Source organism: Callorhinus ursinus, unplaced genomic scaffold (genome assembly GCF_003265705.2).
Source record: "Callorhinus ursinus isolate GAN/ISIS: 27379988/994484 unplaced genomic scaffold, GSC_fseal_2.0 scaffold29, whole genome shotgun sequence".
In the NCBI taxonomy this organism is placed as follows: Eukaryota; Metazoa; Chordata; class Mammalia; order Carnivora; family Otariidae; genus Callorhinus; species Callorhinus ursinus.
The window spans coordinates 14,662,526-14,680,038 of record NW_027397091.1 but is presented as its reverse complement, the minus strand read 5'-3'; the positions used below and the strand labels follow the sequence as shown (position 1 = coordinate 14,680,038).

Genomic DNA, 17,513 nt, shown 5'->3' with positions numbered 1-17,513 from the left:
AAAAAAAAAAAAAACAAGGGGGACTACATCAAACTAAAAATGCTTCTACATAGCAAAGGAAACCATCAAAATGAAAAGGCAAACTACCAAATCGGAGAAAATATTGGCAAATCATATATCTGATATGGGGTGAATATTCAAAACATATGAAGAATTTATGCAACTCAGTAGCAAAAAAGCAAACAATCCAGTTTAAAAATGGGCAGAGGATCTAAATAGACATTTCTCTAAAGGCATACAGATGGCCAACAGATATATGCTATACAAGATCTCTACTTAGTATTGTTTTAAAAGTCACAAATATATTATTTTTTGAAAAACAGTGCCTGATATATAAGTATCATTTAATTTCAGAATAAATGCTGGAGAAGAGACCTTAATGTATACAATAATAAGGATGCAAAGAGTATAACGTTTAAGAAACCAATATCCCATAAAACATATTGATGCATTTCAAAAGTTGTGCAATCTACACCCCTGTTAAATAGCTGTTTGATTCCACAATTGAAAATACAAGGGCACTATTTTTTTTTTCTTTAAGTAGGCTCCACTCCCAGCAGAGAGCCCAACACGGGGCCCAAAATCCCAAACCCCGAGAGATCATGACCCAAGCTGAGATCCAGCGTCAGATGCTCAACCAACTGAGGCACCCAGGTGCCCCAGGGCACTATGTAATAATATGTATCTATCAGTAGTTATACCAAGGTGGAGAGAACGACTGTTTCAAGCATTTATCGATACGGGAAAGGAAAAAAGATCTCTACAGTATTCTGTCTCATCCTTCACAGGAAACCATTAAAAAGGACTCTATTCCTCAAATGAGGAATGGAATACTAATCAAAATAAAAAGGAACAAAATGCTGAGGCATAAATGCTTTATGCTAAGTGAAAAGAAACCGGAAAGTGTCTGATTAGATAATTCCATTTATATGATATTCTTGTAAAGGTGAAATTATAGGGACAAAAAACAGATCAGTGGTTGGTAGGGATGGGAAGGATTAACATGAGGAAATTTTTTGGAGTAAAGGAACTATTCTAATATTTTGATTGTAACGGTAGTTACACAACTGTATACCTCTGCAAAAATTGCAGAACTTACACTAAACATGGTAAATTTTACTTCATGTAAATTATTATGAATAGAAAAAATTATATATTACTTCTAGTCTTTACTTCAACAACAACATAAAAAATATTCTACTCCCCTTTGAGAAAGATCATTTAAGCTAAAGGCAAAAGATTTCTCTCTGGTTTAACAATTTGGCTTCTCTCTGGATAATTAGCTGCTATGTCAATGAACCTAAGAGAGGAAAGAGAGTTGATGTGGTTGGTTAACCTACTTCTGTTCCATGGTCACATGCAATTTCTAAGTCCTATCAACTCCTCCTTAAATGTGTATTTCAAATCTACTCCTTCTCATCTACTCTTCACATCTCCTATCACTCCCAAGGTTAAAAATATTCACCAATTCCAAAGTACCTCAAGATAAAGTCCATATTCATTAACAGAGCATAGAAGGCCCTTTATTATCTGAACCAACCTACTTTTCCAGATTTGTCTTCTACCACTGGCAACTGTTTTACTCACTCATACCTTTCAGAAATCAAAGTGGTCATTTACATTAAGAACCTCAAAATAACCCAAACCCTTTGACACTTTAACCCAGTAAGCCCACTTCAAGGAATTTATTCTGGGGGGATAATCTGCATAGTATCAAAAATCAGACAGTCCAAATAAACAAAAACAGGAAAATTGCAAAGAATAGTATATCCACAAGAGTTTCCGATGCAGCTATCAAAATCATGCTTATGGGAAGTTTCTAAAGACATGGAGGAAACATTACTTGAAGTGAAAAAAGAAAGTAAATATCAAGTTTTATATACAGTGTTTCTCAACTATGTAAAACAGTAGAGAGAAAAGGAAAGGAATTTTATCTCTAACAGTGAGAATATAAGTGATTTTTATCTTCTCTCTAGTCTTCTGTATTTTCCAAGTTTTCCACGAGATTATTTTTTAACTTAGAAATATATATACACATACACAAACTTTTCGACTCAGTAACTGCATAACTAGAACTGTATTTTGAAGAATAATGCAGGCAAAGATTTATGCACAAAGATGACAGAGCATCCTCCTTTTCTCCACCATGGTGGTATGTGTGGTTGACTGTTCCACGCAATGTCTTCTCACAAGACTTTCAAGATCAAGCAATTCCTGGCCAAGAAACAAAAGCAGAATTGGACCCATTCCCCAGTGGATTCAGATGAAAACTGGTAATAAAGTCAGGGACAACTCCAAAAGGAAGCACTGGTGAAGAACCAAGCTGGGTCTATAAGAGACTGCACATGAGATGGCACACATATTTATGCTGCGTGAAAGTCACATGCTCATATCCTATCACTCTGTAAACATCACTATCTGAGCAGTAGGCATTTTTTTGAAGATTTTACTTATCTGAGACAGAGTGGGAGTGAGAGAAGAGAGCACGAGCCAAGACTCGATCCCAGGATGGGCTCGTGACCTGAGCCAAAGGTAGACACTTAACCCACTGAGCCACCCAGATGCCCAACAATGGGCATGTTTTATCAGGGAAATGATTTTTCTGTTACTATGCTTCCACCCCAGTAGATTGGTTTAATAAATATGTGATACTTTTTGTTTTGTTTGGGGGGGAAAAAAAAGAAAAAGGGCATTAGTTACAATCATGGCTTTAAAATTTAACAGGGGGATGATTTAATACCATCACTGTAAATGCATGATACCATTAAAAACTTTAAAGTTTTTATAGATATATTTAATATGACAGAGAATTTTACCCATTTAAAAGCATAAGTTCAGTGGATTTTAGTATATTCACAAAACTGGACATCCATCACAATCTAATCTTAGAACATTTTCAACACCCCAAAAAGAAACTCTGCAGAGTGATCACTCTTCTTTCCCATTTTCACTCACCTCAGACCTATCCAACCACTAATTTACTTCCTGCCTATTGAGATCTATCTATCCTGGTTATTGTATGTAAATGGAATTCTATAATATGTAGTCTTTTTTTGACTGGTTTCTTTTACTTAGCATGTTTTCAAGATTCATCCATGCTGTAACATGAACTGGTACTTCATGTCTTTTTATTGCCAAATAATGTTCTATTATATGGATATATGACATTTTTTCTATCTAGTCATCAGCTGATGGAAATCTGGGTGTTTCCACTATGGGGATAATTCTATTATCCCCATTATGTACATTTGTCCACAGATTTCTATGTAGATATGTCTTTTTATCTCACTTGGTATGTAACTAGGAGTGAACATGCTGGGTCCATGGCAATTCCCAAGTTTAACTTCTTAAGGAACTGCCAAAACATTTTCCAAAAGTGGCTACACCATATTACACTCCCACTCCCACCAGCAACATATATGGGTTCCTACTTTTTCACAGCCTTCCCAAAATTTATTACTGTTGTCTTTTTTATTATAGTCATCCTAGTGGGTATACAGTAGTACCTCATTCCTTTTTTTTTTTTTTTTTTTTTTTACGGTTTTGAGGTTTTGATTTGCATTTCCCTAATGGCTAATGACTGAGCATGTTTTCATGTGCTTATTGACTATTTGTAGATCTTCCTTATGCAAAGGTCTATTCAAACCCTTTGTCTATGACTGGATTGCCCTTTTACTGCTGAGCTGAGATAGTCCTTGATATATTCTAGATACAAATTCCTTGTCAGACATGATTTGCAAATATTTTCTGCCATTCCATGGGTTGTCTTCTTTCTTGATGGTGTTCTTTGATGCAAAAAAGTCTTTAATTCTAACAGAGTCCAATTGATTTTTCTTTTGTCACTTGTGCTTTTGCCTACAAAGCCAAGAAAACTGTCCAAACCCCTCCTTCAAAAAAACCTAACCCAAACTCACAGATTTCTGCCTATGTTTTCTTTTAGGAATTATACAGCTTTAGCTCTTACATTTAGGTCTAGGGGCCATTGTGGGTTAAATTCTGTATATAGTGTGAAGCAGGGATCCAAATCCATTCTTTCACATGTGGCTATCCAGTTGTACTAGCGCGACTTGTTGAAGACACTATTTTTCCCCCACTGAATTATAGCTTGGCAGCCCTGTCACATTGGGATATGGGAAGTAAAGGATATAAAACTGTTACAGATGAACTCAACTGTGTGAGAAAAATCTATATTGGTAGACTCGGGATATTCACTTTCTCCCTTACTTCCATTATAGTACTTACTATAACCTGCAATTATCTTATTCATTTGTTTACTTCTTACCTGCCTCCCCCATTAGAATGTATACTTCATAGGGACAGGGACTTTGTCTTGTATACTGTTGAATCTCCAAAGCCTACCACAGTACCTGGTTCCTAGGAGGCACCAATTACTGAAAAACGAGCATTTATTTAACATGATCTGGAAGAGAATGCACTGAATGTTAATATTTCGGTTAGAATTGTCATTACAACTAAATTTTTAATGTTTTATAATGTACATAATTACTATAATCAGATATGAAATTAGGGTATTTTAAAAATGTATAATACATCTAGATCAATTTGTTATTCCTCAAAGTTCTAAGAACCTCAATTTTTGCCAAACTATTTTATTTTCACTTTTATAGTCCCCAGCACAATGACACCACCAACTACCTAATAGCTCAGGTCTAAGTCTTAAGAGTAAGTGATCCTTGATGTCTTTCTCTTATGCCATACACCCAAATTATCAGCAAGTCCTGTCAGCTCTACCTCCAAAATACATATTCAATCTAATCACTTCTCATTATCCCACTATTCACAATCTTAATCCAAGCTACAACCATCAATTGGATGAATAACAGCAATGGTCTCTTAATCAGTTTTTGTCCCCACTTGCACATCTCCACAGTAATAAATCATATCTCATTCCACTACTTACCACCTTCACATCCTCCCACCACCACACCTCCAAGATCTTCTTAGCACAATCAGAATAAAATTCAAATTCCTCACCTTGGTCTATGGGCTCTTCCTGTTCCAGTTCTTGCCTCCAATCCATTTCCTACTTTTCTATCCCCCTTTTACTGAATTCCAGCTACCTTTGTCTCTGGCATGTCAAGCTCATTCTCTTCTCAAGGCCTTTCTACTTACAGAGTTCCTGGTGCCTGAAATGCTCTACACATGGCTTTCTCGTCATGCAAGTCTTAGCTCAAATGTCACCTCCTAAGAGGCCTTCCCTAACAATCTGGCTAAAAGGAACCAACTCTTCTAGTACTCCCTATTGCTTACATTATTTCCTTCATACCTCTTAACAATTCTGACATGATCTTGCCATTTTGTTTTCCTCTCTCTTTCCCCCACATTAGGATTAACTTCCACAAGGAAAGGACTTTTTTAGTACTATATCTCTAAGACCTGGATCAGTTCTTGGCATATAATAATTTCTCATTTACAGAATAAATGGTTGCTATTCTAAATCTTACGGGCAAAAGAACTGTTTGATTCTACATTAATTTTACGGGCAATAAAGAACTGTCTGATTCTACATTAATTTCTTCAGGAACAATACTAAGAGTAGAAGATACTTTTACATTAAGAATTATGGGGCGCCTGGGTGGCTCAGTCGTTAAGCGTCTGCCTTCAGCTCAGGTCATGATCTCAGGGTCCTGGGATTGAGCATCAGGCTCCCTGCTCAGCTGGAAGCCTGCTTCTCCCTCTCCCACTCCCCCTGCTTACGTTCCTGCTCTCGCTAACGGAAAAAAAAAAAAAAAAAAAAAAAGAATTAAATCACCTGAGACATCACCTCACACCAGTCAGAATAGCTAGTATCAAAAAGACAAGGAATAACAAGCGTTGGCGAGGATGTGGAGAAAAAGGAACCTTCATGCACTGTTGGTGGGAATGCAAATTAGTGTAGCCACTCTGGAAAACAGTATGGAGGTTCCTCAAAAAAGTAAATATACAAGCCAGTAATTCCACTTCTGGGTATTTACCAGAAGAAAAATACTAATTCAAAAAGAAACATGCACCTCTATGTTTATTGCAACATCATTTACAATGTCAAGATATGGAAACAACATAAGTATCCACTGATAGATAAATGGATAAAAAAGACATGGTATATACACACAAACAATGAAATATTACAACACCATGCAAAAGAATGAAATCTTGCCATTCCTGACAAGGTTGGTCCTAGTGGGTATTACACTAAGCGAAATAAGTCAGACAGGAAAAAACAAATACCATATGATTTCACTTACATGTGGTATCTAAAAAACAAAACAAACAGAAATTGACTCATAAATACAGAAAACTGGTGGCTGCCAGAGGGGAGGGAGTGGAGATGAGTGCAAAAGGTAAAGGTGATTAAGAGGCACAAACTTCCAGTTACAAAATAAGTAACAGAGATGTAAAGTACAGCATAGGGAATACAGTCAACAACTTTGTATGACAGATGGTAGCCATGTATAGTGAACATTTCATAACATACATTGTCAAGTCATTACGTTATACACCTGAAACTAATATAATATTGCATGTCAACTGTACAATTTTTAAAAAGTCACCTGAAAAATAAAATTTAAAAGCTGATCATAAAAACTTGATCATATATAATCCAAATAAAATAACATTAGTTTAAAGAAATAATAAAACAACTGGAAATATGTTCTAATGCACTCCTTCCACCCTTTTCATTTTATCTACAATTGCTGAAGCATGTGATGGTGTTATCAGAATATAAAGAAAAAAAGACTGTTAATCTAATTAGGATCTAAAGTTGTTTAATGTCATTTCATCCAACACTGATAAGCACTTTACCATATACCAGGCATTGCTTTTAAACTACTTACACGCATCACCCAAGTTGTCCTGATGGTGGGTACTCCCATTTGGAGGAATGATGAAATCGAGGCATAGAATAATCAGTAACTTACCTAAGGCCATATAGTTAGTAGACGGCGGAGCCAAGATTCAAAACCCTAGGCAGCCCCACTCTGAGCCCATGCTCTTAACCACTTCTCAGTATAGTTTAATAGAAATGATAGTAAAAACTACCTCATCTGGTTGCTGTAAGGACTGACTGAGAGAAGGTATAACACAATGCCAGACACAATAAAAACTTAAGTTCTCTAAAGCATGACTTCTTGTTCTTAGGCTTTCAAGTGCTTTTCTATGGTTCAGGATGCCTCAATGAGCATCAAATACCATTCAGTTTCATTTTCGGGAGGGGGGGCACGGAGAGGGGAGGGAGAGAGAAAATCTTAAGCAGGGTCCATGCCCAGCACGAGGCCCAACTTAGGGCTCGATCTGATGACCCCTGACATCATGACCTGAGCCGAAATCAAAAGTCAGACACTTAATCGACTGAGCCACCTAGGTGCCCCCATTCAGTTTCATTTTTAAGGGAAGAAAGGGAACTGGCATTTATTGAGGGGTTTTCTGTATGCCAGAATTATTTTAAAGGTACTATTCTAATAATACTTGCCTTATCTCAAAGGATTCTCACTCTAAGACTCAAATCAAATAGTAATGCAGTATACAAAGGGGACATACTATTCAATTAGTTTAGTACTTAAAAGTCAATTTCCATTGTATTAAAAAAAAGTATGTGGGAATAGAAAGCATAAAAATTAAAGAAATCCATATCCATGGGACCTTGTCCCTGTCATAATTACAAGTGCCCTCTGGATCACTCATTCATGCTCTTTTGGGAACATTTGTTGTGGGCCTACCATGAGAGAGGCATCTTGCTATTGAAATACACAAACTCTATCTTAAAGAGATAACAGTCTAGTTCTACAAAATATTTCAATAAGTGCCATAAAAGAATTCATATGCTATGTTAGTACTCCTTCTTAGACATGTGCAGAAATGCAGAGGATTAACAGTGCTGGTACCTATATTAACTTCCCTTTACAAATTAATCTACAAAGTCTGAGGCTGGTCACTAACCACATGGGGTTTAGTGAGTCCATTAAATGTGGCTAGTGGGACTGAGGAACTGCATGTTTAAATCATATTTTAATTAACTTAAATTTTAAATTATCAATTCCATTACTAAAAACTTGTAAGCATGCTTTGAGCAACTAAGGTATGTGAATCTACTTTTCCAACTATAAAATGGATATCTAAATACATATCAAATATTTCCAATGAAAACTGAGCATTTGAATTGAGATGTGCTGTAACTGTAAAATACATACTGGATTTCAAATAATTTATATGAAAAAATGTGAAAGGTCTTATTTTTATATTGATTAAATGTGGATATGATATATTGGGTTACACAAATTTCACCTTGTTTTTGTACTTTAGTGGGGTTACTAGAAGATTTAAAAGTACACATGTAACTTACATTTTATTTCTACTCGACAACACTGGCCTGAAGATTACTTACAACATTCTTAAAACGAGGTTTCAGTGATTTGAGAATTCCTCAGCGCTCCAGAGCTTCAAAAATTGACATAATAGATGGTTTCCTAGCAAATTGAAGGAGACTTACCTGTATTTGCCTGAGCTTTAGTTTTAGCTCTATCACTACATGAAAATTCTACCACCATCAAAAATGTAGTTACTACATGAAACCATTTTAAAACAAACACTAATTACATTTACAGGTTGATGATTTTTTTTCTGAAAACATGCTAATATAGGAATACGGGTAGGAAATTCATCTTTCTTTTCTGTGATAAGGCAAACAGGAGTAACAACCTATAAAGTAATGCAAAAATGTGGAAGAGAGTAAACAGTCTTCCTTTGATGTAATCCAAAAGAACACAATGACAAATTAGTTTCAAATGTAGGGTTCCTGCTATAGTATGCACTGAAGTTGGTCTCTGAAGTGCTCATCCTATGCCCTGCTATAACAGAACCAGAGTTTTTTGACGTGCTTCTCTCATGTTTAAAAAAAAAAAAGCCCAAATCTCAGCTTTTCCTCCGTTTTTTCATACCTTCAACTACATATTAAAACCTGAATTTTAATCGCATTTTTACTTAAATCAATTGTTTTTTAAAGAGCTATATAAAAAACTGATTCTTCAATTTTAACATACCAAAGCAAATTACGAATAGGGTAAACAACACCTAAGCATTATGATGTCAGCTACTAGAAGACTTTTAAAAGAGTTAAGAATCACTCTAGACTGAAAACTACTCAACTCCACAGGGGGTCTTTATACAGAAGACTCCAAGATGAATTAAGTAGTGTGTCAAAGTGTTTCTGAGATGAACCAATCTGATGTTTATTTTGCTATACTTCTCCCAATGTAAAATTTCAAGAAAAATGAACAGCAGCACAACAATTCCAACTGAAAAATCACTTCCAACATCAAGGCAAGGAGGCAGGGAAAGATGAAAACCTGTGATTAAAATATTTCTGAAGTGTTAGGTGTAAATCTTTGAGTATGTCTTTCATGGACAATGTAAAGAGGAATACGCTACAAGAGAAGGAAGCTCAAAATACTTAAATAACAATCTTCTCTATTTATTAGGATCTGTGGTTTTGGTATGCAAATTACAAACAATACAATAAAGAGACTAGGCCTACTTACTCAGAGACCAGAACTTTGCTCTGTAGATAAAAGCAATGCATATGTGTTAAATCCAGTTTTTCCACTTTCCAGACTTTTTTCTAATTTCAAACATGGTGTTCATTTCAAAGATCTTAGTTATTACTGAAATGAAATAAAGTACATTAACATAAAAATGAAAATGTCTGGAGTCTTTCTGGATAGTAAGTTAAATAGCAGCTCGATTTAAACCAATTCTATTGGTGAAAAATAGTCATAACTGTTTTGTTTTGCTTGTTTATTAATAAACTTTTTAGGTACATTTTAAGTTCACACCAAAATTGAGCAGAAAGCACAGAGATTTCCCCTATATCCCCAATGCTTGTCTGTTTTTAACATTTGGCGGGATGAATTACCCAAGAAAAAGAAAGATAAGTACAAAGCAGAGGATATTAATCTCCATGGCCCCTGGCAAAGATGGAACTCTCTCCTGGATCACTGCATTCTACCACTACCAGGATCTAACCATGGCCAGTGGCTAGAATTAAGGGTATTTAACTTCTGTTGCTTAGCAGTTTGAGAGGCATGCAAAGAAATGTAGGTTGCAGAGGAGAAGGATATCAACACTCAGTATGCAGTTCTGACATTGACAATCACGTTCTTAAAGATTTTCTTTTAACGCTGGATTTACTTTATGACTCCACAAATAAGCCTATATGAAGATGTGAGGAGTATTTACATAATGTCAGGTTCACCAGATGCACATGCATGTAAAACCATAGGCTGCAATAAACATAAAAAAATACTACTAATCAGAGAAAAGAAAATTAAAGAGTAAGAACCCATTTCACACCCATCAGATTGGCAAAGGTTTCAAGGTATTGGTCATAATACCAAGTGGTGAAAAGAAATGGAGAAACAGGCTGATAAATGTAGCTGATGGGATACAAATTAGAACCACCTGTAATAGAGTAAAAAAATACACATGCACACCCTCCAATCCAGGCTTCCACTTCTAGGTCTATACCAAGAACACATTCACTGGCGATATATAAGTAACATAAAACATGGAAACCATCTATTGCAAGTAGACAAAAAAAGATTAAAGTTTGGGTGAAAAACTGGGAAATGTTCATCAATAGGGGAATGGATAAACTTACATAGTCATAAAAACTATTTAGCATTTAATATAAAGAACCACAGCTACGGCTAAAACCAAATATCATCCCCCTCCCAAAAAAACTCACCAAGTTTAATTTTTTTAAGTTGCAAAAGCACAGCATTTATATGAAATTTAAAAACACATCAAAACTATATATATTACTACAGATGCATACATACATAGCTAAAAGCATGGAAATATCAATTTGAATGAGTTGTATTAACTTCAGTTGACTATGTAGACTATGTAGACTGCACCTGAGCTTTGTGTTCCTGGAAAGCAGTGATGGTTAAGAAATCCAACCCCATCATTTTGAGTTTTGGGAAACTGGTAACAAAAAGATCCTGCCTTTGTTTATTGTGACAAGATCTGTCCATGCAGTTCCTCAAGACCCCTGGTTTTACTTGCCCCAGGTCCTTGTCCTTTTTTTTTTTTTTTGAGACGTTCCTTATTAATTAATGTTCTCCCAATTACAAAAGCCCGAAAATCACCTCCTTTAATTGGCCAGCACATTATGTCTTTGACACAGAAGTGGTTATCTCTGGGGGCAGAAGAGAATGGGATGAAGAAGATGATGCAGATTTAGTTGCAATGGTAACATAGAAACCTGAAATAGGACAAAGTTATTGTCTTTTTTCATACAAAGGGACCTGTTATTCTGTGTACCTTTCTGCTTAAAATGTTTCAAAATTAATTTGTAAATTATGTTAAAACGATGTGCAGTCAAAAAAGGTCACAAGTCAATCAATCCTTTACAGTCTTGTTTTTTCATGTTAAATAGGCACATGAACACATGCCCAACCTATTCCATTAGATTGCTGTAAGTAAAAGTGTTTTTCCTAATCATGGAGTGATAGAATACATTTGTAATTCATTCTGGGCCAATTAGCTCAGTTTGTTACAGCAGAGTTCTGACTAGGGCAGGGTTGAATTATCAGGTAGACTTTTATTATTTCAGGGGCAAGACTACACTCCTACTACTCCCAGAGAGCCATATAGTATGCTGTAAATGTCATATACCGTTGGTTACAAGAGGCACTAGGCAAGTCTATGTGTAATATCTCAATCCATACCCAACAAAAAGAACTACTGAGCAGATAACCCTAGGAACTTAATGGTAGACTTGTAAATAATCTTCTATGAGGAAACTGGCACACTCAGTACACACACACCAGTTTTGCTTGGAGTGGGTAGATGTGGTTCCTGTGGAGGACAGGCTTTTTTGGGGGGTGAGGGGTGGGGGAGGAACTGTAAAGTGAGATTCTGAAAACATGAAATCTCATCTTAAAGTGCTCAAAGGTGATCTTTTGAGTTGGTTTCAAATTGCTTTTAGTCCCAAATGCTTCCAGAAGGCTTGGTGAGTACGAGGAAATGATTTTGTTAATGCAGAACAAACCCATCAGCAGCTAAAAATCTTTTTTTCTGAGAAAGAACACCAAGGGGGGGGGGGGAGTGGCAGAGGGAGAGAGAGAATCTTAAGCAAGCTCATGCCCAGCACAGAGCCCAACTTGGGGCTGGATCTCACACCCCTGAGATCATGACTTCAGCTGAAATCAGGATTCATACTTAAGCAAATGAGCCACCCCTAAAATTTAACCTTAACAACAAAAAAAAACTTTAGAAACTTGGAACCTCAGTTTCAAATATAGAGGTGAAGTGCTAAAATCTGGGATAATAAGAGAATTTTGAATCTTCATAATAGCCGACATTGAAAGGAAATGTTCTGTGCTTATAAGGCTAAATACAAGAGTAACCTTTACAAATGGTCTATATTCTGAACTCTATTTGCAAGCATCCAAACAACAGGAGCTTGTAAGGTCTTCTTGACCTCCCTAAGGCCAACAAGTTTGAAAAATATCTGGAATTCACTCATCTTGATTAATTTTTAGTTCTCCTCCTCCCCCAAGAACCAGTAAATAAAACAGACCCTTCCTTCATTTTATTTGAATGCAGAGAAATATGGAAGCTAAGCTTGAACTAAAATTTAAGGATTTAACTAAAGTTAAAATGCTTGGTCCTGTTTTTCAAATAGAAGATAAAGTCTGCATTACAAAAACTCAAAAAAGAAGAATGTCAAATTAAAAGAACCTAAACAGGCTCCAGCCCATTTCAAAGCACTTTCATCAGAGTAGATGGTCTTAAGTTTATGAGAACTCAAAACCCTTAAGTCTTTTAATATAAGGCAGTATATACATTTATAATCTTACAGAGGTTTAAAAAAGTCTTAAGATGCTGCTCCTCTTTGTAGCTTACGGAATTAAACCAAGGAACAGAAAACTCAACACTATCAAATTCCTACTACATCTCCTTAGTCATCAAGAAACTACTGGTTAATCTTTTTCTTCCTTGCACTACCTTAAGAAAACCAAAACTGTCATTCAGCGAAAACATTTTGTATGTCAGTAAGCTGGTACGAACTGCTTCCAGGCAGACAGATGCAATAACAGTGTAACAGCAAAGTCTGCTAAGCCTTTGCCTGCAAATCATTGACCAAAAATGGTAACAGCGAGTGCAGACTAAAGAAAATGGCAAAATGTTCTACTTGATCGTCCAGTTAAGAGTACTATTGTACAGCAAATTAGAGACAGTTTAGAGGGGAAAATATGTAAATTAAGCCAAGTGTCCATCACCTAGAATATGAGCATATTTACTTTTAATGATTAGGATAATTCAATGAAAAAGCTTTTTCATTCGCTTTTATTAGCATCCCAGCATCATGCCCACTCCTCAGACGCTAAGTTCTGGCAGAGCCAAACTGTTCACAGGTAAAAGAAAATTTCTAACCATACATGGAGAGATCGGGTAGGGAAGGGTTAAAAGAGCCACTGCCAAGCGTGACAAGCACAGTGCTGCTGGAAGCTGATTGCCAGATACGACAGACAAAGCGGCTGCGAGGCCACCCTGTTCTTAATCATACCAGGGTCATGCTCGTGGTGATCATTCCGCACTCTAGGGTTGTTCAATAAAGGCTTTATTTTCCTTAATGAGATGGACCGACCTCAGGGGCCGAAACTCGCACGAGTCACGGACCGCCTCGGCGCCCGGCTTTGGGGAAACCGGCGCCAACAAGGCCCGCGCCGGATTCCGAAGCCCCCCATCCCGGGATGGCGGACTCCCGGTCGATTTCACCGAGGGTGTGGCGGTGCTCGGCCCTGGCAGGTCGTCCCCAGGCTACCGCGGGGACCATGCTCCCGCCGGCGGCCTCGCAGCAGCTGCGAGCGACGCAGCGGCCAGGAGCCGCCCCAGGAGCCTGGGTCCCAGGGGGTCCGCGAGCGGTGGAAGCCCAGAGACCTTCCCCTGCCTGCGGGCTGCAGCAGGGCCCGCGTCCCCCACCCCCGGGCGGGGGCGCGCCTGTTGCCCCTCAGCCCCGACCCCCACGGGGCCCCAGCGCCCAGCCGCCCAGGCCGCGTCAGCCCACGCCTCGGGCTCCCTCCCACTCACCATCTTCGTCGCGGCGGTCGCAGTGACGCGGGAGGGGGAGCTGGCCGGCGCCGAGTCTGCAGAGCGTCCTTCTCACGGCAGAGGGACCGAGAGACCCAGCGACCAGGCGACTCGAGGCGCGAGCCTACCAGGAGGCGGGTGCACGGGCGCGCGCCTCGGGCCCAAACGCGACTGCGCACGTCACGCGCTGCCTGCCGTTGCTACGCAACCGGCTGGCCAGGCAGCGCCCTGCCCAGAGAACAGGCGGAGGGTTTTGCCTCACGTTCGGAAGACTAGGGGACCGGGTCCTCCTCTCATCAGCTTGGGTCTGTGGGGGTGGGGCCTCCCTCATTTAGTAGGGACGAGGAGGCAGAGTTCGGGCTAGCACCTGCCGGCGAGGAACCCGCAAAAGATCAAGCGGGGCAGGGGACTCTTATCACTCCCCCACCACCACCTCGGGGGGGCGGGGGTATGTGGCGCCCCGCCCACTGCGCTGCTGCTGCCCTAACATGGAAGTAGCCACCTGGCCAGGTGTGCGCCGCGCTGGGGGCGGGGCCTGGGAGGGCGCGGGAGGGAGGGCGAGGGGGAAGGGAGGAAGGGGGAGAACGAGGGTAGGCGGCTTTCCCGGAGCAGGAGACCAGAGGGAGGACCGGGGGGAGTCCAGGCGCAGGCCGCGGCCCCGAGAACACATCCCGCATTTTTTACCTACTTTGGTGCGATTCCCGCCATCCTCCCCTGATTGGCCCAGCCCGGCACGTCGGGCCCTCGCGTGAGGGAAAAATCTGCCCATTTTTCCTTCTTCCCGAGGCGACTGTGGCCATTCAGAGTGCTCTGTGAGTCACCGCTAATTTCAGGTCTGGAAAAAACAAGGAGTGATTTATTTATCTTTGGGAACAGCCCGGGGAAGGAGGCCCGGCGGTCCGCAGGGGTGTGGCTGGGAAATGGTAGAGTTTTCCTGGGACGATGGCGCCAGCCCCGCCGCTCCGTTTTGGGGGCTTTTAATTTGGGGTTGGGTTTTTTTAATGGGCGGTTACATCAGAAACACAGTTTTGAGAGGGCCAAAAGGAATCCCAGTGTTTTTCCCGAGGGCGTTTTTGTGCGCAGTAAAGGGAACAGAAAGACTTTACAACTGGGATGATTACTTTTTAGGCTACCGAGAACATCACGGCCTCTACCAAAATTATTTTAATTATCCAAATGTGAGGCTTTGGGATAAGACTTATTTTTTTCTGGGCACTATATGAAATCTAGACTGTTGTGTGACTTTTGTTCTGCCCACTCAACGTAGAAACTTATTTCTCATTACCCGTGTCTTTTTTTTTTTTTTTTTGCTATTATTTTCTAGAAAGGAAGTAAGTTGTGGCAATTCTAAGCCTTTACCACCTGCTACAAGACTTTTACAGGCTAGAGCAGTGCTCAAGCTCTCAAGCTTGAAGGAGAACTTGGTACAGTCAGATTTGTGTGTCCTGGCCCCTAGAATTTCTGACAGTATATCTAAGTTAAGACGCGATAATTTGCATTTCTAACAATTTCCAGGTGATGCTAATGCAGCTGGTTGGGCATAGCACTTTGAGAAGAAAGAACCCATCTGTATCCAACTGCAGCTGGAACCCTTTATTTCTCTTCCTGGGACTCAGTGGCCCCTCCACTTCTAAAGTCCTCAAAGACTTCCTTTCTAGTTCAAAGTCGAATGGAATCGTGCTCATTAACAGATACAAACCTGCCTGCTCTAGCCTCTCTTCTGCATTTCGTCCTCCACCCTGCCGCCAGTGTTACATCCAAACCTAAGAATCTAATCTTGTCACTTTCCTGCCTAAAATTTTCTAAGGCTTCCTAAACGGGTCATTCTGGTCCTTCTGCCTCTGGCCTCAGCCTGCCTTTTCTGCGCTGTCTCCCATATCTTCCAAAGTGCCCAATTTCCTTCCAGACTAAACTTCTCATTCCAGAACCCTTCTTACTCTTTCTAGCTGCCATAATTACGGACCTGTTAGTGTCTCAGGCTGGAATGTTCATATTACCCCTCCATTCTGAAGACCTCTGACCACTTCCCAAGGGATCATTAGTGGTTTCTTCTTTAATCCCACAGTTGATCACTTCTCAAATCCTGATAAGCATCCAGATCACCTGAGGATCTTGTTAAAATGCAGATTCAGGGACTTAGAGGCTAGGTCGAGTCCTCAACCCATACTTTGAGTAGTGAGTGAGGTCTTTTCCCTAATGTTAATGTAGCTTTGTAATTGTTTATATAAATTTGCCACCACCACCAGTTTAGACTGAGAGTTCTTCAAGGACAGGGGCTATTTAGGATGTACCTTATATGGACTGGCATAGTCCCTGATATATAATAGCCGTTTAATACACATTCAGTAAGTGAACCAAAATCTAAAGATGTTTTACAATTCATCAAGCAAACTTCTGTATCAGTTCATTGTAACCTATGAGGAGCCCCCATTTTTAAGAGTCCATTAAACTTTAACCTCTGCCTTTACACATAAATTTTCTAGATCTTTCTATTCCTTATACCACAGAGGGAAGACGTTTTGAAATAAGATCTCTCCTTATATATGAGATGGATGTATTCCATGTTAAAGTTAGAAAACATTTTTCATACTTCATCTGAACACATAGGCACTTTCATTTAAAACCAATAGTATGAGGGGCGCCTCGGTGGCTCAGTCAGTTGAACGACCAACCCTTGGTTTCTGCTCAGGTCATGGTCTTAGGGTGGTGAGATCAAGCCCCACAACGGGCTCTGCACTCAGCAGGGTGTCTGCTTGAGATTCTCGTGCTTGCTGGCTTTCTAAAATAAATCTTAAAAAAAAAAATAGAAAACCAATAATATGAGTGGCAAGGAAGAATAAATTATACAATAACGAGGAACTCGAAGAGAGATGTATGTTAATAGCCTGGAAAAAGCTCCCCCCCCCACAAGAGGACATAACCCTGTCAGTAAAACAGTGCAGGAAAACTATTTTTAGTTTCTCCCCTGCGTCCCTATAAATTCGCCTGTTCCCTCTCCCCTTGAGCACCCCTACTGTCTAATCTCATAGTCTTAGTTCCCTCCTCTGAGGAAAAGTCACTAATTGTTTTCCTCTATAGGTAACATGTTTTTTTCCTCTTTCAGAATTTTTAAAAATCCTTGATTTTCTGTAATTGTGAAAATGATATATCTAGGCATAATGTTTTGTTTTGTTTTGTTTTGCATTCATCCTGCCTGGTGTTCTCTTGAGTTTTCTGAGTGTGGTTTGGTTTGATGTATGACAATAATTTGGTGAAATTCTCATCACAGTTGTTGCACATAGTGTGTTCCTTTCTCTCTTCTAGTATTCCCATTTCATGTATGTTATACCTTTTATAGTTGTCCGACATTCCTTGGATATTCTGTTTTTTTCAGTCTTTGTTGTCTTTGCTTTTTGGTCTTGAGGATTCTGTTGATG

The 17,513-nt window shown here is 39.4% G+C and overlaps 2 protein-coding genes across 4 annotated transcripts in view; one reads left to right on the top strand and one right to left on the bottom strand.

Moving 5' to 3' along the window:
• DSTN (destrin, actin depolymerizing factor) overlaps positions 1-14,936 on the bottom strand; it is a 37,141-nt gene extending 22,205 nt beyond the window's left edge. The window contains exon 1 of one of the 2 annotated variants that reach the window (XM_073878430.1): positions 14,786-14,936. In XM_073878430.1, the coding sequence (XP_073734531.1) occupies positions 14,786-14,866 (81 nt within the window). In that variant the 5' untranslated portion in view covers positions 14,867-14,936. Of the gene's footprint in view, positions 1-14,097; positions 14,366-14,785 lie in introns of those variants that run through there. The other variant, XM_025876948.2, reaches the window with a different exon arrangement.
• The window catches only part of BFSP1 (beaded filament structural protein 1), a 72,282-nt gene continuing 69,643 nt past the window's right edge, over positions 14,875-17,513 (top strand). Inside the window, exon 1 of one of the 2 annotated variants that reach the window (XM_025876941.2) lies at positions 14,875-14,930. The gene's annotated coding sequence lies outside the window, so the exon portion shown is untranslated. The remainder of the gene's footprint in view (positions 14,931-17,513) is intronic. The other variant, XM_073878429.1, reaches the window with a different exon arrangement.